At 42.4% G+C, this 23,963-nt stretch overlaps 1 protein-coding gene across 1 annotated transcript; it reads left to right on the plus strand.

The window, feature by feature from the left end:
- Nucleotides 1–1,295: 1,295 nt before the first annotated feature.
- On the plus strand, nucleotides 1,296–15,197 carry CHCHD10 (coiled-coil-helix-coiled-coil-helix domain containing 10). Its single transcript, XM_078667819.1, has 4 exons — nucleotides 1,296–1,447; nucleotides 7,155–7,377; nucleotides 12,261–12,414; nucleotides 14,755–15,197. The coding sequence occupies exons 1-4, from the start codon at nucleotides 1,404–1,406 to the stop codon at nucleotides 14,772–14,774; spliced, it is 441 nt and encodes a 146-aa protein (XP_078523945.1). The 5' UTR covers nucleotides 1,296–1,403; the 3' UTR covers nucleotides 14,775–15,197.
- The last annotated feature ends 8,766 nt before the right edge of the window (nucleotides 15,198–23,963 follow it).

The raw sequence follows: 23,963 nt of genomic DNA on the forward strand, positions 1-23,963 counted from the left end.
AGTATTTTCAATAGTTAACACTTACCATGCTGAGCTGTTATTTCATTGCTGGAAAGTTTGCCAGGCAATTTGGCGTGGTAGTAGTTAACAAGAGCCGCAGGGGGTGCTTGTGCTGGTCTCACTTCCTTTGCAGCATCTGCATCCCACTGTGCTGCTGTCCCCTGGCCTTTTTCCTTTTCTTTGGTGACGTCCTGCTGAGTGCTCTTCAGATGGAGTCGCTTGAAATTAAAGTTACCAGTTTCTCTGGGGGATCCGTTTTGTTTTTTACTGCGTGGTAGGTGCTGGGTGTGTAGAGATGGATGCAAATCGTTAAACATAGCGGGCGGCTGCACACCAGACCACGGGGGCAGTGCGCATCTATTGATTTAATCATAATGCTTAAGGAGCCCTGTCGGAAAAGCATGAAGCTACCACAGGGGCAAGAGTTCGAAGAAATACTTGCTTTTAGGAGATGTTTGATGTATGTTTGTTAACCCGGTGTTGACTATGAGTCTAACGACGGGCAACGATAGAGCAGCTGAAATACTGACTACTGAAATGTCTTTTGCTAATGTGTAGGCAGTGATTTTCCAGGTTCGAGCTTGTTTATGTGCTGCGCATCTGGCTCAACTGAGGGAGCAGCTTATATGCCTTTGTGTCTGGTGTGAAAATATTTACTCATTTTCCAGTCACGCTCGTGACTTCGCAATTTTGAGTTTAATGTTGAATTGAAAAGTACAGTTCTTCCATTTAGCTGGTCACATCATATAGTCAATTAATGGTAAAAGGCGTTGCTTATAACATTCAGTTCGCAAAACTTTACCAAGACCTTTAAAGTTAACCACAGGCTACATCTGTGTGTGGGGGGGAGCCGCTGGGCATGTCTGTTATTTCTTTTTTTTTGGTGTTATTTCTGATATTTATTTCCCTGGTCTTCATTATTTGATGTCACTCATAGTTGTTGAAATGTCACTCATAATTAATCTGAAATTTTGAAAATGCCACACATGGCAATCTGAAACCTTGGCAGCTATGTTGATTACAGTACACACCACATACATCCCCGTAACTCCAAAACACATAACAAATACAAAATTATATTTACAACGCCAATAGTTTAGTGTCGCAAATGCGAGCCCAATTGCATTGCCAATGTTTGTTTCTTTCAATCGCCAGATTATTCGAGGACAGGATTGCCAGATTATTCCAGAAGGACGGGATTTAACGGGACTGCCAACACGGATACGTCACGAGATAAATGTGCGCCGGAGGGATGGACGCATGCGCAGTTGTACCCGTTCGTGTAAACTAGTCTTTGACAGGTGTGACGTAATACTCGCTGCGCCGCCCTCGCGTCCTTCTAGAGCGAGGACAGGTCAGGACTCTCGATCAAAGCCGCGAGACGCCCAGGACTGGAAGCAGCCATGGCCCGGGGAAGCCGCAGTGTGTCCTCCCGTCCTGCCCACAGGTACGGGGCAGGCAGTGTCTGGGACGAAGCTTCACTGTACTTCCAAGTGAATTTATACCTGCGCGAGAAGGGGGCGGGGGAGTATGATGCCCTTTTATTTTTAGGTAGAGGACACATGGCAATATTAGTTAGGACATGGAATACGTGTTTTTATGGATGGGTAATCTCTCTGTCTTGGGTGCAGAGGTCTTGCATTTCTCAATTCCGTGGGTGACGACCTCAGCCATTCCAGGGTTTACCTCTGCCTTCTGTGACATTTAGTTTTCTTAATCTCGTTAAAAACGCGGGGCTAAAAATCCCAGCATGTACTTAAACAACTATTTTCTTTGCAAGTTAGATATAGGTCGATAGTTTGAAATCTAAGCCTGGCTGCCAGTTTTTTTTAAATTTAATATTGAGTTTCTAATGTGCCTTTAAAAAAAAAAGTAATTAAACTGGTTTTGAGCCCTCTCATCCAGGATTAATATATTATCAATGTGAAAACTAGCACGAGTTCACCAGGGTGCAGTTTGTCAGCGCTTAGTATCGTCCTCGGGTTTGCACTCAGTATAAGGTATGGTATGTAAAACCTGTTCTATAGGGGAGAAACTGTGCCTGCTCTTTCTGCTTTGCCCTTCCTCTCATCACACAGCTTTAATCTTAAAAACCGTTCTGGGGGATTGTTGCCGGTGGTGTTTTTTGTATGTACTTACTAATTTATCTAGCAATCCCTTTTTTTAAATGTTTGGCTGATTCTTTAGAGGTATGTATTTGCAGTTTTCACCTTTCGCAATGGACGAATTGGATATAGTATGATATGTGGAAAGATGAGGAAAAAGAAGAGCATGTGAGATTAAAGGCCTTATTACAATGTCGTTCCAGAATCAGGACCGACCACAGTATTAAGATGCGACCGCACATGGTGCGGTCACACATTCCCATTTCTCTATAGGAGCTTGTGCTGCAGTCGGAAACCAGCCGCACTGCCTGAGAGGCACCTCACAGTGCCAGCCGCTCGGTGCAGGGATTGACAGGGGGCAACAGGTGTGCCTCCCAGGCCCCCAACCGGAGGCCGCTGTTGCATGCTGGCACTGCTAGGGGCCCCCAAAGTCGCTTTCCGACAGGCTTTTCATGTCTTAAAGCCTGACATCAAAAGCCTGTGGGAGACTAATATTGTAATCCTGATGACGGAAACGCTGACTTTAAGGGATTATGTGCCGGTTCAGATTAGCCGACAGGCTCCTTGACCCCCTCGGAAGCCAGCTGTAATGACCAGCCAGTTTCAATTCTGACTGCCGTATTCATAATACGGTGGTTGGAATTGAAACCGAAGATGTCGGTCAGAAAGCCTCTGACAAACAACAAAATTAGGGCCTTAGTGAGGCTGTGTCTGTGTGCCCTAAGGGTTTTCTGCACCTGTGGTGGATCAGAAATGGTATTTCCTCATAGATGTGCTATGCTAATGAACTCCACCCATGGAAATGCATGTATATTCTAACTAGAGGGCTTTGGAGCGAACATTGTGGAGATTTCCTGGTCCAAGCACAGTGCGCCCACAGACCCGCACACTGGGGGCCCCTGCGTAGGTTCCGTCCCGAGTGTGGAGATTCCACACTTGTAACTTATTTACACATAAGTACCTTTGTGAATCTGGTCCTGGGTGTTCAAGAGCAACCCTCTGATAAGTGACCTTAAAGCCGAAAGTGGCCCGTCATGAAAAGAGAAAAACTCTGAAAATGTGTTGCCTCCTCACAGATGTTCATTGCAGATTGTGTGTGTTCAGTTGCTCTGTGCTCCTATTCCAGACAAGGACTTCTAGAATAAGTGACCTATGCCCATGTATCATTTACCATTTCTAAGGCAATTCTCCAAGAGTGAAATAATATTACTGTAGGCACCCCTGATAGACCTATTGTTCATTAGGAGAATTCGTTTATGCACTGTATTTAATCTCATTGCATGTTTCTTCTGGTGATCTTTCTTCGTGCACTCCCCAGATTAATTCAGTATTTAAGCAGAATGATTGTACTGGTATGTCTTTTTAGTTGCACAATAAAACCATATGTACCATGAGCTGCTTTCTGAGTATCCGTCCAAAATCAGCTCTGCAGATTTGAACTCTCAAACTGTACATCAGTGCCCGTAGAGCACCAGAGATCATTGCATATTTGGTGAATCAAAGCTGTCACGCATTTAATAATCGCTTGGTCTTTATGATGAAAATCTTTTTAAATATTTGTACAGTAATCTTACTCTGTGTACAATTTGTAAATGTTTTTTTTTTTTTTGCAAGCATAAATAAAATATGCTTCTGCTTGATTGAAAAGGTTAATCCTATGGTTAATCCACACATAATGAAGGACGAAAATGTTGATCTAAAACTTGAAAGAATTGGCCTTGTAACAAACAAGATATAGTGCCTAGTTTAGTTCAAGCTGTCGCTCAACTGATATGGCGGTGTCTATGTTGTAACCAGTGATTTCCCACGTGCCTGTATCTATCTCCCTTACCTGGTTCACTCCTTCCTTCTCTCTCCCTTTCTTTACTCGTCCTCCTCTACCCCTACTAGTACGTTCCACCCCAGTAGAATCTTGGTGTGAAGCTCACCTTTGAATGTTGGTGTTCTTCACTTGTTCCGTTTGTGCTGGAGGATCTGTCGCTGAATAAACGCCCTTCTCTTGATCTACTCGTGTGGAGACAATTATTTAACAGTCTAGTTTACGTCAGTGCGACTTCTGAGTGTAAAAGTCCCACCTTGATAACTAGCTTGGCTACATAACTGGAAACTTGCATTGCATCTTTTCTGACGACTTAAATTTGAAGGAGCCTGTTAAGGTATAAAAGTTTAGGTTTAGTGACCTGAAAAGGAGAGATTTAGGGCATGCCAATAGCTTTCCAAAGTTTTTGTTGTTGTGAACTATGTTGCTTAGTGTGATTAACTCACCTTTTTTTGTGTGTCTGAAAACGCAGGCTGTACTTTTTTTGTGGAAATGGAGGTTTGCACTGCAGTGTTATTTATAAGGGACACAGTCTATGTGTATACAGTGTTGAATTATACTGCGGAAAAATGCACTGTTAGCTATATGATCCTCTAGAATATTGGTTTCCAGTATAGCTCCAGAAGTTTCGAATTCATGCTGTTGTTTTCAAGCTATCTGCTGATTGTGTAATTGAGTTCCATGTTGATTTACAAATATACCATATTTAAGTATGCTGATCATCCTGAATTGATCTGACCCTTCTGGATCTATGCAGGACCCTATGTTTAAGAACAATTTAATGGTCTCTCCTAAAGTGCGCTATCAACCTGAATGTGGTCCCATGACACTGTTGAGTTCTTGAGTATCATTTTGGAAGTTATGGGACCATAATAAGTATGGTTTCTTCACCAGAAGTAAAGTAATTGTCTGCTGTTTGTGAGTGTACAAGGATGGCGGTCTTTGACACTCTACCCCCATTTGTAGCAATAGAGTCCCAGTGCTAAGACATTGGACGCGATTGTCAAGATCCACAACAAATATTTTTCTCAATCTTATCCCCAGTAGTAGGGGCTCATTTGTGTGAAAGGTTCTGTTTAGAAGACGGAGGCATTTGAACTGTGTTCTGCTCCGAACTTGGTGCAATTGAGTTAGATTTCAGTTATGGCACAGTGCAAGACTGGTACTCAAATGCACTTTTATTCTAATTGAGAGTCCCAATTAAAGAGCCCGTCTTCTATACTGTTGTTATAACCTTTTATTGTGCATATTAAAAGTAAAGTAAGGGACTAACCAGGCCTGACCCTGCTTAACTTCTGAGGTCAGACACAATGAGGGGCTTTCAGGCCAGGGTGGTTGCAGGCTAGTGAAACCAACTCCTTCCAGTTTTCTGTGGCTAATAAATCAATGTACACCAGCATTTTGCTGGTCTTTTATATATTTTCCAGTATATACCAGTAATGGATGACTAGTTAAATGATGTGTGTAATTGTTGACTAGTAAAACCTTCATTGGCAGTGCTCACTTTTAGGGCATGGGAGCAGCTCTTGTGGCTGGGGACAGATCCCAGACCTTGGTGGCTGGTATAGCGATGCAGTCCAGCTATCAATGCGTAGTGAGATCTCATATACAAACTATTTGTGGCAGGATTATGAGATGACGAAAATCAATGTTGGATTCAAGAAACTATAACTTTCATCTACAGTTTAATAAATTGCTTGTCTGTTTTATTTCTAAAACCTAGTGATGTCTTATGTAAAAAAAATTCAGTTGGTGCACACCGCTGAACTTCGTCCTTTAGCACACACAGTATTCAAAGCTACCAAGCAGAACCTGTACATTTGGTTTCATTTGAAATGTTTTCCGCTATTTAAATGCAGTATATAAAATTACAAAAATGACTAGAAAGATTTTTTTTTTAAATCCCTTATTTACACATTTTCTTTGCTACTTTGGAAGATCTTAAAGACAAGCGCACAACCTGAAAATTAAAGCAGATCACATTGGTAGATATAATGGAAGGATTCATGTTAAAGGTTCTCACTGTGAATTCCTTACCCAGTCTATCAATTTCTGTGATTACATACCCATTTAAATGGCATAATGTTAAAATGTCCACACTCTGTTACGGTTGGACCCTGATTTACAGTTGCCTTTAAATTACACTTAAACTGAAGGGAGAAGCACAGGGCCTGATTTAGAGTTTGGTGGACCGGATACTCCATCATTAAAAGGCCTAATATTCTGTCCGCCTTAATGCAAGCGTCATGAGCTGGACTGCACTTGTAATACGGTGCACTGCACATCCACCGTGTTTTTAATGGAGTATCCTGTCCACCAAACTCTAAATAACACCCAAAGTTCTGATCACTTAAGGGTGTACCATTTGACTGGCCAAGAATAGTACACTATAAATCCGATTAGCTGAAGGCATTCGTTGTTCTAATTATCTTTATGTAATCGCAAGCTAATCTGCTCTGGTCCACAGTAGCTTATGTTCAGCACTCAGTACCACCGCAAAAGGTAGTCATATTCTTTTGACTGGTAGGATGAAAATTATCTATATGTTTCACTGCCCCATTCACTTAAGCCGTGGTGTTAATGCTAGCTGCATGGTATGTTGGAGACATTGATATTGCGGTCCTTCCACCTCTTTGAGGGCTGAAGCGTCATCTGCATGATGTAGCGGTCAGATGTAATGTTAGTGATAAAGTAGTGCTGGTAATGGTAGTTAGTTGTTGGTCAATGTGGTGTTGCCGTACTAGGGCCCAATGACTAGTACCAAACACTGTGCAGCTGCATAGGATTTCACTTGTAAATTGAGGAGAGGGGGATTTTCTGGGATATCTGGTCCCAAATGAGGCGTAGTGATCGCATAGTTTGTGGGAGAGGCAGAACTCTGCTTTCTGGTATGGAGTGTGGTAAGGACTTTCAGAGGAGTTGGGATGCAGAGCAGCGGTTTAATCACATCCTCTAATCACAGGTCCTGATCTGTCAACTTTACCCATCAGTGCCTAAAAGTGTCAGATCAGCAAAATCTTTTGTCTCTTTCAGAGGCAAAATTCTAGTTGTTTTATAACGGTGAGCAAAGAAGGCCGTGAGGTTGACTGCTGTCTGATGTGTTAACTTTGTGACATTTTAAAGAATGTTGGTGTGTGTATATAGTAGCATTTAATCCAAAACACTTATCCATAGAGCATAACGTTTATCTTGTTGTGGTTTATGGACTGATTATTGTGTTTATTTTCCAGCCATGCACCACCCTCTGCCCCATCTGTGGCCCATCCTCCACCCTCGGCAGTCGCTGCAGCCCCAGCTGCACCACAGCAGCCAGGGCTGATGGCGCAGATGGCCACCACTGCTGCAGGGGTGGCAGTGGGATCAGCAGTGGGGCATGTACTCGGTGGAGCTCTGACTGGTGCTTTTAGTGGAGGAAGCAGCTCTGAACAAGCCAAGCCAGCAGTGCCGGCACAGGTACGTCCTCTCAATGATTCCGATAGCTGATTTTTTTTTTTTTTTTTTTTTGCTTTCATACCTTGAGCACCTGCTCAAACTGTAGCCAGATCCCCTGGAATTATGAGACAGTGGAGCACCAAATTATGTGGCAAGAAAAGGAAAATTGTGCGGCTCAGTTTTTGATTGTATTAATTATTTTACTATTATTACATATGGCAAAGATTTCACCTAGTTAGTACTAGTTTAACTATCAAATACAGGAATAAGCAACTGAAAGATGGGCAATTAAAATCTGTCAGGGGCTTTCTAATGCGTATAAAAACGTGTCTCAATGTTTTTAGGTCGAGCATAGGCAGAGCGCATGCGCTGTCTTTGTGACATGCTCTATTCAATATTTGAGCTTCAAACCCTCTCATAGGCTTGTGATTAACTGGTTCCATTGTCACTCTTGTAATCTTGCCTTCTATTTGTTTATCCCATACCTCTTTTAGTGTTTATCCCTCCTCTAGCCCCTTCCATGCTCATGACGAGCTCAGCTCGTCATGCAGTACAGTGCTCCTGTGCTCATGACGAGCTGAGCTCTTCATGACCACACCCGTTTTTATTGCTGTCCAGCACAGCAGAGGAATATGTGCAGCAGCCATTTGGCTAGAGCATCAGCCAAGTACGGTGTCCTTCCACTGGTGTTTGTGGAACTTTTATGTTTGTTTGCAAAGGAATTAATATGATCGCTCATGTTTCTTCTTTTAAGGTTGTATTTGTCTTTCGGTAGGTGCACTTCTTTATTTTTGTTGCTTTCAGCGCAGCCCAAGCCCAGCGTGCGTTTTTATAAAGTTCTCATCCCCCACAACACTCACTTCGAATCACCCGCTCCTCGAGTGCATATCTTGCCCAGGTTTCTCGTGTTCCTTCCTTCTGGGGCTGAAGCCCAGCGTGCGTTTTTATAAAGTTCCCATCCCCCACAACACTCACTTTGATTCACCCGCTCCTCGACTGCATATCTTGCCCAGGTTTCTCGCGTTCCTTCCTTCTGGGGCTGTGTGGGTGTGGTGCTATCACCGTATCGCGAGGCATAGGGCACGAGACAGGCACAGTGCAGACAACAAACTGTAAAGAGCACAAGTTTCATAAATCGCCAACAAGAGGTGGAGAAAACATGAGGGAGAGAGGGGTGTCACAATACTAGACACAATCACACAGCCATGGGGTTTTACTGAAATCAGTATACAGTATAGTCATGGTCCGGCAAGCGCAAATTCGCGCTCACATGTTTACCAATCGTCCCTGTGTCATCTTGCGACGTATGGGAAAATCCATTTTGGCATAGCTCGCCAATCGCCATTGTGGGGTGATTTGAGGAACTGAGCTGCCTGGTTCCATGACTTCACCATGGGTGAGACGAGCTGCTGGAGGGGATTTAGGTGATTAGTCCTCGAAGTCATAGGTTGTTCCCTGTGTATTTATTTACAACACTGTTGCTTGATGGTAAATACACAGATCACCCAGGGTGGATTGTCAGTTTGAATAGCATGAATATCTCATGTAGGAAAGGATTTTCTTTGAAAAAAACCCAAAACAGTTGAAACCTATCCTAAACTAGCGATTTATTGGTATTATACATCCGAGCGTCTGCACCATTTTGATAGCACGCATAGCCCAGATTGCTGGAGAGGATGTGGGAAGGTGGGTTCACTTGTCCATTTGTTATGGGATTGTGAACTCCTGACCCCCTATTGGACTTGAGTCCTTAACAAAATCGACAAGTGCCTAGACACGGGGCTTCGTCGGCTCCCGGAGTATGTGCTTCTAGGGGTCCCTAACCCGCTCACCTACCCGTTGAAATACAGGCGAGGAAAGCAGATCGTGCTCGCGCTAGACACAATACAGCTGAGAGTGAGGGGGTGTGAGGGTGAGGGGGGGTGAGGGTGAGTGAGGGTGTGTGAGGGTGAGAGGGTGTGAGGGTGTGGGGCTGTGAGGGTGAGGGTGTGTGGGGGTGAGGGTTAGAGGGTTGTGAGGGTGTTTTGTTATGCTATGTTTTGTTGTGTTTTGCTATGTTATGTTATGCTATGTTTTGTTATGTTATGTGAGGGAGAGGGTGGGTGAGGGTGAGGTTGTGGGAGAGTGAGGAAGTGGGTGAGGGTTGGTGAGGATGGGTGAGGGTGGCTGAGGGTGTGGGGCCGTGAGGGTGAGGGGGTGAGGGTGTGAGGGTGAGGTTGTGAGGGGAGAGGGTTAGAGGGTTGTGAGGGTGAGGGTGTTTTGTTATGCTATGCTATGTTTTGTTCTGCTATATTTTGGTGTGTTATGGTATGCTATGCTATGTTTTGTTTTACTATGCTATGTTTCGTTTTACTATGCTATGTTTTGTTTTACTATGCTATGTTTTGTTTTTGCTATGCTTTGTTTTATGTTATGCTATGTTTTGTTCTGCTATATTTTGTTGTTATGGTATGCTATGCTATGTTTTACTATGCTATGTTTTGTTTTGCTATGCTTTGTTATGTTATGCTTTGTTTTGTTATGCTATGTTTTGTTACGCTATGCTATGTTTTGTTGTGTTTTGTTACACTATGCTTTGTTGTTTTGCTATGCTATATATTTTTTTTGCTATCCTATGCTATGTTTTGGTATGCTATGCTATGTTTTGCTATACTATGCGTTTTTTTGTCATGCTATGCTATGCTGTGTTTTGTTATGCTATGCTGGTGAGGGGGTGTGAGGGTGTGTGAGGGTGAGGGGTGTGAGAGTGAGGGAGGGTGAGGGTGAGGGTGTGTGGGAGGGTGAGGGTGTGTGAGGGTGAGGGTGAGTGAGGGGGGGTGAGGGTGTGTGAGGTTGAGGGTGTGTGAGGGTGAGAGGGGCCGGGGAACGCGAGCGCATTCCTTTGAAGTCTGATGGGGGGCAGGGGAGCGGCAGCCTTTGAAGTCTGATGCGAGGCACAGACCAATGGTGGTGTGACGTGGCTGGCGTGCACGCGTATAGATCACATGAACTGTCTAATCCGCAGTTTTGGCAGACTTTTCGTACTGCTTACTAGAATCTCGCTGCAATGCTTACGCATTGCTTCAGCGAGACCTAAAAAGGGTTTCCTTAATCCCAAAAGTTGCCTGTTTGATGCTTATATCATTTATTGTGCAAGCAATGTTTGGGCCAGTGACCGTGTGACTTCATGTTGATTTAGCTACGTATTCAGTTGTTCCCTCAGCCCAGAGGCATTTGATGTTACCCTGTCTGCTTCAGGACATAATTATCTAAGGAACTATCTGGCATCAAGTCTTATCCACAGGCATCAGTATTTCGAATGTGCACAGCCAGATGGCCTCGGCTGCAGACATAATTCAGAGGAAAATACGGAAGTTAAAACATGCCGATTTGAAAGGCCATATATTATCGGTGAAATAAACTTAAAGCTGCCGTAATTTACTAGGCTGTTCACTCAGCTGAAAGGAACCCAGTAGTGGCCTGCGACATCCTGCGTGATTGGCTTGTTTGCAATTTCGACTGTAAGGATTGAAAAATACCAGTGTGTTTATAATTCAAAGGCTCTGAGAATTGTAGTTACGCTTAGGCTGAATCTTTTAAACATTTCCTCCTGCACTGGCCAGGGCCGGTAGGCACTGGTCTCGTGCTGTTAGACCTCACGCAAGCTGGATCAGTGCTTCTTCGGGTTTGTTTAAAATATAAACATTGCATATGACCTGTCTTAAATTGAAATTAAAGACATTTATGTTATTCCAAATGTCCTTGCCCGGTTTCACTCCAGACTCAGCCTTTGTGTAATGAGGCCCTTCACAGCAGGGCAGTCTCCAGCCTGGAACACCCACAGCAGGGGCACAGGAGGGGTGAGGTGTCAGCCCTTACTTGTCAGCAGTCAATCAGAAAGCTTGCTCAAGAAGGACAAGGCTTGGCCTCCCCTTAAAGATCCCTTTCACCTTGCATGACGCAATCTGCAGTTCAGTCACTGTCCTCTACCCTCTATCAAATGGCAGTACTTCAGGAAATCTAATCAGCAGCCTTTTAATATCAACGTCTACATTTGATTTGTAGAGGGAGCTCCCTCACCTCAGTGTCTGAATCTCCACCTACAGGAATGCAGGCAGTACACTTCTACTGTCTGGGCACACTGATCTTGTCCTGTCAGTTCATGCGTGCTTCTTTGCTGCCCCCAATGTTGCTTTCTGCCACCTACAGTGCTTCCCCTTTCGCCCCCCACTCGTTTCCCATCCACTTCTGATACACCAACCACCTTAAACCATCATAACCAAGAGACACGTTTACACTCAGAGCCTGAGCACTAACAAAGCCAATAGGTAGCTCTCTTTTTATGATGATAAAATGCATTTTGAGTTTGGTGCAGCCGTAGGGATAATTGGTCCTGCACAACTGGTATCATATGCTTACCACACACACAAAACACACCCTGTAAATAGTGTACCGTGAGCTCAGTGCAGCCAATCACAGACTGTAAACAATGCATTCATCATAGGGCACTTTTAGTGCGGTCAGGCATAGGACACACACACACTCTCTCTAGCTCTTCAATCCCTGGCGGCACAGCACCCAGGATAATGTGCTGCATGGATACACACTTATAATATCCAAAAGGCGCGATCGATTGGCTATGCCAGTGCTTGTTAGTATCTTTTGAACAGTTTGAGCTAGAAACACCATTTCTTGTTATAAAATGCTCATTATTCAGCAGATGACAGATAATGTGGCAAATGCGGAAAATCCTTAATTATGCAGAAAAAAGAAGCAGCCTCAGAATCTGATAACTAGTGTCCCTGGCTATAGTAAAAGATGTGTGTGGAACGTATTGAGTGACTTCTTTCAGCACCTGTTTCGTTCTGATTGTTTTTTAACTTATAAATACATTTCTGTGCCCTTTTCTTTACTTGGTTTTATAGGAACCCCAAAAGCAGCAGACTTACCAGAATCAGTCTCAATATGGACCGTGCCACTATGAGATGAGAGAGTTTCTGAACTGCGCCACCACCCAGAGTGATCTGTCACTGTGCGAAGGCTTCAGCGAGGTGCTGAAACAGTGCAAGAGCAGCAACGGTGGGTATCAGAGCCAGTTGTGCACCTGGTTGTCTCATAAGAGTTTTTTTTTCTTTTTTTTTGTAAGAAAAATACTTTATTGCATTAATCATTTGACTACAATAGAGAAAAAAGCAGGCATTAAAATAGAATAAAAGGTGACATAATTTCCATGCGTTGTATCCTATAAAACATACATAGATCATGATACCTGTTTTTGCATCTAAATACATATCCATATATTAAAAGCCATCTAAAAATTTAATGTTTTATAGGCATGTTCTAAAAACTGAACTATCCTTCTAATTGCACTTTCCCCTATGAGCCTAAAGCAATAGCGTACAGTCTCTGTAGTTGTTCTCATTTTGGCATTATTAAACACAGGGCGTAAATATGTCCTACGTATAGGCAACCGCCTCGGGCAGATGCATATTAAGTGTTCAAGAGTTTCCTTGCCGATTCCACAAAGCCGACATATCTATGTATCTTTAAGAGCCTCCTTCCAAGTCCCTTCAAACTCCCCTATTGGAATGTAAAATTGTCTAAACCGTAGGTATTTCCATTTAATATAATTGGTCAGATTCCATCCCAAGTATTCTTGAGCCTGCAAGGTATATGTATCAATTATTAAACCAGTATGTTTATATTTCCCGCTTGTAGAAGATCTAAATTCCACTGTTTTAACTTTAGTGTTTTACGTATAAAAAAAATTCCGCACATCCCTGGTCATTCACCCCATCTCCTGTATATCAGGCAGATCATAGGCGCCTATTTCCATCATTATACTAGATCGTTGCAGCTCTCTTACTTTTTTACTCCGGGGTTCTTCCATTATTAGATGTTTCAGTGTGCATGAGTCGGCCTTAGCACAGTCAATAATATAGTTAACACAACTATTCTTATGCAACATTTCCAGAGATTTTAAACCAAATTCCAACCGTATCATCCAGTGTGGCGTAGCTTGTCGTAGATGGAGTACGGTGCGTACACATTTCATAAAACATTTTTTAAGCTCGAAGATGACTTTCTTGTTCAAAGCAGGAGATGCGTATTATAAAAACTGAATCATTTTCATTTTTAAAGCTTTAAGTAATGGAATAATTGCATTCCCTCCAAACATTTTCATGAATCTCGCGATTGATTTTGTAATAGTTGTAGATTTAACATCTTTACTGACCTTCTGGTTTACCCATGATTACTTTTTGTCAAATGTTACGCAGAGGTAGTTATATTGGTCCACTACCTTGATTGGGTTTTCTCCTAAAGTCCACATTTTGATTGTCTAGACTGTCCAAACGTCACCATTTTTGTTTTAGACAAATTAGCTATCAAACCATTCACTTTGTTATATGTGTATACCACAAGAGGTGGTTGGAAGACTTCAGTCATACCTTGTGTGTCTGCACAGACAATGCCAGCCTGGCATTGCCTATAGCATTCCTGCATGTGCAAATACTGTCCTGGATAATCTAGAATGGGAATTGACAGTCGTCAAGGAATGTGGTATGGCACCATTACTGGTGCTGGTTCGTGGTTTTGTTCTGTTTTTGTGTGATTTTCCCCCTCCCATTATTGTCCCTCTACCTACCTCTTTCCGTTTTCTGTGATCCAGTGGTGATATATTGCTTCACTTGATATTTCCTTATTGGCTATTAGTGCACTGCTTGCATACTAAGGTCATTTGATTTTCTCTGAGCTTTGCTTTTTGGACTAATGGGACCGTTGTGCTGCTCAATCTCAGTGTACTCCATTCATTGGGTATAACGTGACTGAGCATTTCTTAGACAACTTTCAGTCTGTGCTTTAGAAGTATCCATCTTGAGAGTTGTTACCGTGGGCAGATGTTATCTGTTTCTGGTGTATGCACAGACTATCATTATTACGCTCTCCATCTTGACCTCATGGAATGGTGACTGTTTGAAGAAGAGGTCCTGTTCTTAACTCCCGCTACAGTCGTCCTGCATGGCTCCTGAGCTAGGAACAATGTGCAGTGCATGCAAGTCCTGGGTGTCTATTAAATTATTTCAGCTCATGGGTTTTACAGACATGCTAGACAGGTCAAAATGCAGAGCTTCCCATCCCAGAGTTAGTTGGATGGGTTATAGTGCTTGGTAATGAATGTGTTCCTGCCAGAGAAAGGTGTACTGAGCTTCCCATTTCTGAATCTCCAAGGGGATTGTGTTTTGTCCAGACATTTCCTTCAACTCTCCCATCAACCGCGCACGGGCCCATACCCACCTACTACCCTGCCTGACCACCTGGTATGCCTCAGTCACATTGTGATAGTAAAAGTTCATTCTTGCCACCAGATATAGGTAATTCCTATTTTTATTTATTTATTTTGTTTTTTTTTACCCGCAGGTGTCACAGCGTTGATATGAATCAGTTCAGCTGAGGAACCAGGTTTAAATTATCTGGAGCGCAGCAAGTGACTGCTAGGAACCAGCACCAGGACACCCAATGACCACCCTGCAGGACCCTCCAGTGCCATGCGTCTGCCACAGGCTCATGACTGAGGTTTAGCTCAGGGCAATTGAGCCATGCAGCTGAACGAGTCTTGATCTGTAACTGTGTATTCCAACAAGCATTGACCAGTCACAGCACCAACAGCCAAGCACTTTACAAGTCCCGTAGGACTGAATTCTATGCACAAGCCTCTCCCGCCTCTTCCATTCTTAAGTTTGAAACTACAAAAGTTAAGAACTGCCATCAGCCATCTTAGAGCGGGTGTTATGAGACTTGTCACTTGCGCCTCACGTGAAACAAAGGAAAATGCAATATATTAAACTTTATTTTAACCCATATTTCTAACTTTCTTCCTTTTAAGTGTGTTTATGTGTGTGTACATTGCTGGACTCCGGGCAAGGGTTGGTTATTTTGAAGGCATACATAGGGAGTCTCCCGTTCTGTTCCACTCTTGTGTCAGAACGATTTAAGACTTTAGCATTTTATTTCATCTTCTGTTCCAGGCAAGTGCACATGGAGAGTAAGACTGTTTCCCTATTGGTCTCAAAATAGCCTTATTGGAATATTGAAAGATAGTTGGAGTATATTTGTTGTGGTTGGTGATGATGGAGTTTACAAAGCTCTAGTGGGTGAAGTTTGATAATATTCCTGCCCGAAGAGGTGTGGGGGGGGGGGGCAATTTGGAGTGTAAGGGAGGATGGTGTCGATAAATTGGGAGCAATGGGAGGAAAGATGTAGTAGTTTTAGTATGTTCTTTCATGGGGCCTGGTCATAGATTATATTGGTTGGGAGTAAATTGATTCTTCTTGTTTGTGTAGTCCGAGTATACTCTTTGTGCTGGGGTTGATGATAAAGCCTGCCCTCCATGGGGTAGATGAATTTGCAGTATACTCCAATGGGGCGCACCCCTTGGTGGAGAGGTTTGAGTATACTTTTTTGGGAGTGAGGAGGACCAGAATGTGGTGGCCTTTATTTGGCTGTGAGGGTTGGTGTATGCTTGTGGTGATAGATTAGATTAACTGTGGTTTTTTTTTTTGTAACCCTTTGATTTATGTGGACCCCCACTTAATCTGTGCTGGAAGGCAGGGACGCCGACCTATGCAGTTTTAATCACTTGAACCATACACAAATTCACAAATGATAACATTGTATTTAATCCATACAATCAAACATACAAATGCCCAATTTTATGGCACGGTAGAAAGTTTTTTTTCAAAATTAAATGAAGGCAACCCATTTTCCATATTATAATCTGTTTGATGCACTTGCAGTGTCATAAGAATTAATCTGAGGCTACCAACTGAATTTTAGCCTCCAATTTCACATTCCTCCACATTTACAGAATGTTTTAAAAATGTACATTTTAAGTGTTGTGCGTGTGTATGTATGTGTGTATATATATATATATATATATATATATATATATATATATATATATTCACTGAAAAAACCATAGGTTATAGACCATATATAGTTAGGAATTAGCATTTAGAAAACCTTATTTTACTCACACAAAACCATTGAAATTCCATATATAGTTAGTTGCACTAACTATATATCGCGCACCCGCAATCCACTGCTGATGATGTCACATATTACATCATTCATGACATGGTCAGTGACATCACTGATGACATCACTGATGACATCTCAAATGACATCACTGATGACATCACTGATGACATCTCATTTGACATCATTCTTGTGCTAATACGATAAACCTCTTCAGACTCTAATATAACCTTAGATACACTCAGTGTATACAGACACTCACACACTGTCACTCATCCATGGAGTTACTCACACACCTAGTCAGTCATGCAAAGAAACAATCTCACCTCCATTTCCTCAACTATACAGTTATACACACCTTACTTATTCAAACATATACTAACACATATTTACTCTCTTATACAATCCCTGATACAAGTTCACAATGATCCATACAGCCACTCACACATTCAGTGGCTCTCATGCACAGTTATTTATATATGCCAACTCTCACATGTACTGTGTTTTACATATGTACTTACTATGACATGTAGCATTGAGATATCCATTCACTCATCAATACACTCATGCACACAGTCAACCGCCCATGTAGCTTTTTCCACATGCACTCTTGAACTCATACACCTAGTGAATCAACTGCTCACACATCTATGCACAGAGTCACACACCTCCCAGCCACCCCCACACAAACTCAATCTCCCATAGAAATACTTGGGCAACCAATTAATAACACATATAGCCTCTCGTATAGCTAATGATCAACACATGCAGCAGTTTACATCACAACAGACATAATGATGCACAAATTAAGACAGTTTAGTCACTAACCCATGCATTCAGTGAGACACATTTAATCACTCACTCATACAGTTAGTCACGCACCTACTAAATCCTTCATCCAGACACTTATACATCCACTCATTCTTCAATATCTAAGACATATTTTAACTTTACAGAAACATACAGTCACTGGATGTTGTCATCAGTGATGTCATTTGAGATGTCATCAGTGATGTCATCAGTGATGTCACTGACCATGTCATGAATGATGTAATATGTGACATCATCAGCAGTGGATTGCGGGTGCGCGATATATAGTTAGTGCAACTAACTATATATGGAATTTCAATGGTTTTGTGTGAGTAAAATAAGGTTTTCTAAATGCTAATTCCTAACTATATATGGTCTATAACCTATGGTTTTTTCAGTGAATTTTCAAGGTTTTGTAAATGCTAATTCCTAACTATATATGGTCTATAACCTATGGTTTTTTCTGTGAATTTCATTGGTTTTTTTAACAGCTAATATCTGTAGCTGTAAAATGTATTCTTCTTTAAATCCAAAAATATATTTTATATGTTTATGAATAATTTTTTTTTTAAATATTTTTTTTTCTTCGTTCCCGCTTCGCGAATCGGGAAGCTTCCCGTTAGCTGACCTTGATGCCGCGAAATAGACCGCGAGCCGGTAAACGTTTCTTTACCGCAAGTGCCGCGTTAGAAAACAACATCGTGACGCCTCCCGTCCGCATGACGTTTCACGTTGTCGCGTGATACGTCATATGACGTGCTACGTTAGCGAACTGGTACGCGAAGCGAGTGCCAAAGCGCAGGTTTCTGGAAGCAAACCGGGAGGCCCTGCAAAGCGCTTAACGTAAACACAGCAAGTCATGTGACTTGGTAATAACACTTTTCATTGGTTCATTTCACTTTTGGTTTCCTAATGATGTAAGACTAGGTCATATAATCTAAAATGAACACTTTTGATTGGTTGAGAACTCTTGTTTTTCCCAAATGATGAAAATCCCTCCTTCTTTCATCATTGTGAGAGAAAGACCCTTTGTGATCACTGAGCAATGGCTTCTTTAGTAGCTTCAGCTGGTGCTTCCCCACCACCTCCACCACATCCAAGGAAGAGTGGACCACCTGCTCAAGTTGTAATTCAACAAGAAGAAGAAGAAGAGGAACAGGAGGACGAGCACGAAGAGAGGCAGTTTTTGCCTGAGCAGCCCAAGACGTCTCACCGGAAAGAAAACTTCATTTGGCAATTTTTTAAAATTCCCAAAGGTCAGAAAAAAGTAAATGCAAGATACGTAACTTGCCTTATATGTCAAGATAGACTGTCCAGAGGGACCGACAAAAAATACAGTTTCGGAAACTACACAATGCATCGCCATATGACTAGGTGGCATCCTAACAACTACAGTGCTGCACAGTTTCGGAACGACCTAGATAATCTCCCTATTATGGCCAGAAGATCTGTTGTACCGGAAGTAACGGGACCAGAGGGCAGGGAGATGGTGCCAAATATACAAATGAGATTTGGTGAAGTAAAACACACCTGCGTATTTTGCGATGGATTCATTTCCTACGGAGAAAGAAGCATCACTCTGATCAACAGAGCTATTGACTATCATATGCAAGTTTGTCCGAAACGCCCAAAATAATAAATACTTCTTTTTTTTGTTTTGTTGCTCCTGTTGAGCCCTTTACAATGAATCGTTTTCATTGCCCCCTCCAAGAAAAACCCAAAAAAATATAAAACTGTTCCGAAAAATTCAAAAACAGTAAAAAAATGTTCAGAAAAATAAAAAAAAAAGTTCTTTTCAGAACTACCTCCCCGTTATTAAAAAATTGGTACAATATTTGGAACTGTGCCAACCTCTATTTCTCTTAGTTCGCTTCCTAGTTCGCTCGCTGGTACGCGAACTGGAAGCGAACCAAAAACAGTAAGTATAAGGGAAGGAAACACACACTTATGTTAAAAGAAAGACAGCTATAGGGGAGTAAACTAGAGATACTATTACCCATAATCCACTGCTGATGATGTCACATATTACATCATTCATGACATGCTCAGTGACATCATCAGCAGAGGATTGCGGGTTTTTTGGCAACATGCCTTATCCACGGTTTAATAACGCTGCCTTTTGCTTTATATAAGTTTTCAAATTGTATGAAATATATACCAATAGGTCTTTATGAACCTTTAGGTAGTGCTTTTGTTCATGAGGTCTGGTCGCTTCCATACACATACAGATGTTTCAAAGATGATCAAGAAGTTTATCTGAATGGAGAGGAATGCACTGAGACGCCAGATCATTCACTAATGTGTAGGCACATACAGTTACACGATTCATGCAACAAACACCGACCAAATATGGCTTGCGTGTTGCAAGGCACGCCAGTTCCTGCTATCATCCCCACGTTCAAGTTGTTGGAAAATGGTAGTTATTTGATGCTCAATAATGAAGATTGTTCTGAGTTAATTAAAAGTATTCCTTTTATCGTAACAGTAAGTGAACGGGTTATTTGCTGCAGAAATGTTCTATTTCCTCCCACACATGAACATAGGGAGTTTTCAATCTGGCCACAAATACCAACCTTGGGACACGTTTCAACGGCATGGCAAGAATAAGAGCTCTTTTGTCTCAGAGAGAGGTGGCCTTGAGTTCGGCCCGTGAAACTTTCGTACTTCACATAGCGAACACCCGTACACAGGTTTGCCTTTCAATTTCAGCAACATGTTTCCGACTATCTTTAACGCATCCTCCACAAAATCCCTGGCACACTTTTTTAAAGTTGTTACCAGTGGTCTCGTGACTTCATTTGAGAAAATCTTTGGAGTCATCCCTGCTCCCTTTCATTGTATTTTCTGCACTCTGGTTCGTGGATTGGCATTTTTACTTGCATTACCAGCGGACGCTCTTGTGCTTTTTTACATTTTTAAATATGGATGTCCCTCCTATGCAACCTCCGACCCTGCAGCTGCTGACACTGTTCCGCAATCGCATGCTAGAATATTATGGCACAATGCCGTTGGCGATATTAAGCACGGCATATGGATTATCTTTTCGGTTCTCCTACTTCACCTGTGTCCAGCCTGTATTTCACTGCCTGACCTGTGATTTCGATTGGGCCATTGATTTGTGTCTCTGCGGACCGGTTTCTCCTGACGTCGACTTTAATCAGCTGATGACTCCTATCATTACTCACGAGTTGATTTGTCCTGGCGAAAGGATTATGGCTGTGGCATTGATGCATGGACTACTTGGTCCCTGGAATTTACTGGCGGCAGCACAGTCTTTCTTGGAACACAGCTTTCTTGAAAACCCACCGAGCTGTCCTCTGATGGTGATAGAGGATCCGGTGCTGGGAGAGCACGTATGTTCTTTTCTGCTTTTAAATTGGATGGCTGAACTGTTTTCGGATGAAGACGGTGACTTCCTATTGGAGGCTGTTGCAGCTTATTTTGCATACACAGTTAATTCATAGACCTTTTTCATGTTTGATATGCTGAGTACTAGCATTTCATTGACAATTCATTGACTTATTTGTCAAGTTTTTATTATTTACCTTGCCTATTGGCTTAAGACTCGATAAAGTACTTGGCTGTTTTATTTTTCTTTAGCATTGAATTTTCCTAGTTTTTAATGCTTTACCTTGCGGACCGTCCACATATAAACTTGCAATCTGCTCTCATGAGATGGCACTTCTATTATCTTATTCAGTTCGTTTCCGGATCATGAGGAGGTGTCATCTAGGTCCTGGATATCTTTACACCGTGTTAAGTTAGCATGGGCTCATTACCGGTTTAAACGCCATTTTTCCTTTTTTGCAACTTCTGCACACGACACTTAGTTGTTGCTTTAGCTTTCCACCTAGTAGTTCATCGTGGTTTACATGAGAATAATATGTTATTGGTCTACTATCTGCTTTACTTGTTAAACTATATCTGTACAGCGAGTGCTAAAGTTTCAAGAACAACACGATACAGAATTGTTATGAGGTCTGATCTCCACGACTTCATACTCATAACATAAGTGCAACTTCTGCCAATTCTGGGCATGAGGCGGGTTTTATATTGCTTTGCCGAACACACATACACAACAGTTGATGCGGTTCACATGAAGAGAGAGCTGGTGTATGCTGATGTGATTCCTTCAAATCTAAGACACTAAAGTATGGGCACGCCCTAAACCAACACAAAGAGACCTTCTTAGCAAATAATATAATATGTGTATTAGGGAGGGTGAGATATAAGCAGCCGCGGGCCGTGGAGGGAGTTACGATGGGGCAGGGAGGCGGGGAGGGGGAGAAGCAGGGTGGAGCCCTCTCTACCTTGCCCCTCCCCCTCCCCGCCTCCCTGCCCCACCGTAACTCCCTCCACGGCCCGCGGCTGCTTATAAGTGTTGCTAACTCTTATTCATTTACAGCATGTTAACATACTGTCACCATTCGCTTTTTATGTACTAGTAACTATGCTGGTAATTTTGCTACTGATAATATGTGTACTTGTATTCTCCACCCTGCTTCTCCCCCTCCCCGCCTCCCTGCCTCACCGTAACTCCCTCCACGGCCCGCGGCTGCTTATAAGTGTTGCTAACTCTTATTCATTTACAGCATGTTAACATACTATCACCATTCACTTTTTATGTACTAGTAACTATGCTGGTAATTTTGCTACTGATAATATGTGTACTTTTATTATCTACGGTACTACGCCTGAGAAGACGGCATTAGTAAATAAACATTTCAAATACACATCTGTTCTTCTTAACTCCATGTTCTGGTTTCTAAGAAATCTATAACGACCGACTGTTCATGAGTTCCACGTATCCTGAGGTACTATAAGTTCATATTCTGGATTGTCTAAACATTGAGAGTTTGTTATATCCAATGTGACACTGTACCTAGCTTGCTAAATAGTTTTTGATTACTAACGTGAGTTTTGGGACACCCTAATTCGCCGAGGTTCCAATCCTCTGTCCACAGTTCTGTGTGAGAACAGAAACCCTGCGACAGGGGCACCCCCGACCCTTGCTGGAGCTTCATCACACTTGCGATACAACTCCAGCAATGCGCCACCTTTACGGCACAGATACATCACGCATCTGTGCTGTTTTTGCCCCATGATGCGCCGCATTGTAAATGCAGCACACCATAGGTGACGGAACAGCGGCACAGAATGACTAACACATCCCTGGTGATGCGCCAGTCATCATAAATCTATCCCTATGCTTCTTATCTTGTTAGAGATGAACCGCCATATGTATCATCAAAGTTATTTGCATTTCCTAAATAGCGAACTTTAAGGAATAAATAGCGATTCTTTACCATTCCTAGTTTGCGATGAGCTATTTGCTAATTAGCCGAATGTAGCCCAATGAAGCCCAATGTAGCCCAATGTAGCCCAAAGATGGCCGCCAGACACACAAAAAAACAAATGTAGCCCAAATATCAGCCAGATGTAGCCCAACTATAGCCCAGTGACAGAATGACCAATCAGCTTCGCAAACCTCCGTTACGCGAAGCGGAGCGCTGTTACAGATATATATCTTTTTTTGAACGTTAATTTCTCAAAATCCACTGGAGCACATATATTGAGACCTAGCAAAGGCACATCGGGCTACCAGTCCCTAATATTTTGCCAAGTTTCGTGCAAATCCATTCAGCCGTTCAATTATTATTTTTATTATTTTTTTTTGCCCCGCGGGGCCCTTTTAAAACCTCCACATCAAACCTAGGGGGTCAGCGAGGATCTACTATGCCCCCTTATAGTTATTTCCCCCTTTGTTTTAACCTCCTCTTGTCTCTCGATCCTACCGAGAGACAAGATGGCGGCCGCTACGGACTGTTTGGAATGTTGACAGACGCCGGAGAACCAATCAGCTTCGCTTCACAAAGCTCCGTTGCGCGAAAAGTCCGCGAACCAGAGCGCTGCCTGGTCCGCGCTTACAGATATATATCTTTTTTTAAACGTTAATTTCTCAAAATCCACTGGAGCACATATATTGAGACCTACAAAAGGCACATCGGGCTACCAGTCCCTACAATTTTGCCAAGTTTCGTGCAAATCCATTCAGCCGTTCGGGCTAAAAGTGAGGCCAACCGCCCTATGGAAAACTCAATGTTAAAAACACGTTTTGGGACCCCCCTTTTTTCTCGGCCCCCCCTGGACGAACCCCCCCCAAATTTTCAAGGGCTGCTCAGAAACAAAATGTGCCATTTTCCTGAAAATTTCAGCCAATTCCGTCCACAAACGCCAAAGTTATTAGACATAGAATTTTCAAAAAACCCATAGAGAAAAAATCCTAACTATATATACCTACTGGCGACCGCCAGTAGGTAATATATATACATATATACATAGAAAAAAACCAGAGGTTACAGGGACGTTATAGTTACGCTGACATTTCACTCGCACAAAACCAGAGAAATTCAGCTGTTTTAGTTAGGTGTGCTAACTATAACGTGCGCCCCTGCAATGCACTGCTGATGACATCACATATTACAACCTTCATTTTATTTTTTCTATGAATTTCTAAGGTTTTTTAAAATGCAAATTCCAAACTATAACATCCCTAAAATATGTTTTTTTCAGTGAATTTCTAAGGTTGTTTTAAATGCTAATTTCTAACTACACCTAGATAGGTAAGACATGCAGAAAGAGAAACAAAGGTGCAGAAAGAGGCAAGAGAGGTGCAGGAAGAAGCAAGAGAACTGCCAAAAGAGGAAGAAAGGTGCAGAAAGAGGCAAGAGATGTGCAGAAAGAGACAAGAGCAGTGCAGAGGTGAAAGAGAATACAGAAAG

The sequence above is a fragment of the Lissotriton helveticus genome, chromosome 11, assembly GCF_964261635.1.
Source record: "Lissotriton helveticus chromosome 11, aLisHel1.1, whole genome shotgun sequence".
Lineage (NCBI taxonomy): Eukaryota > Metazoa > Chordata > Amphibia > Caudata > Salamandridae > Lissotriton > Lissotriton helveticus.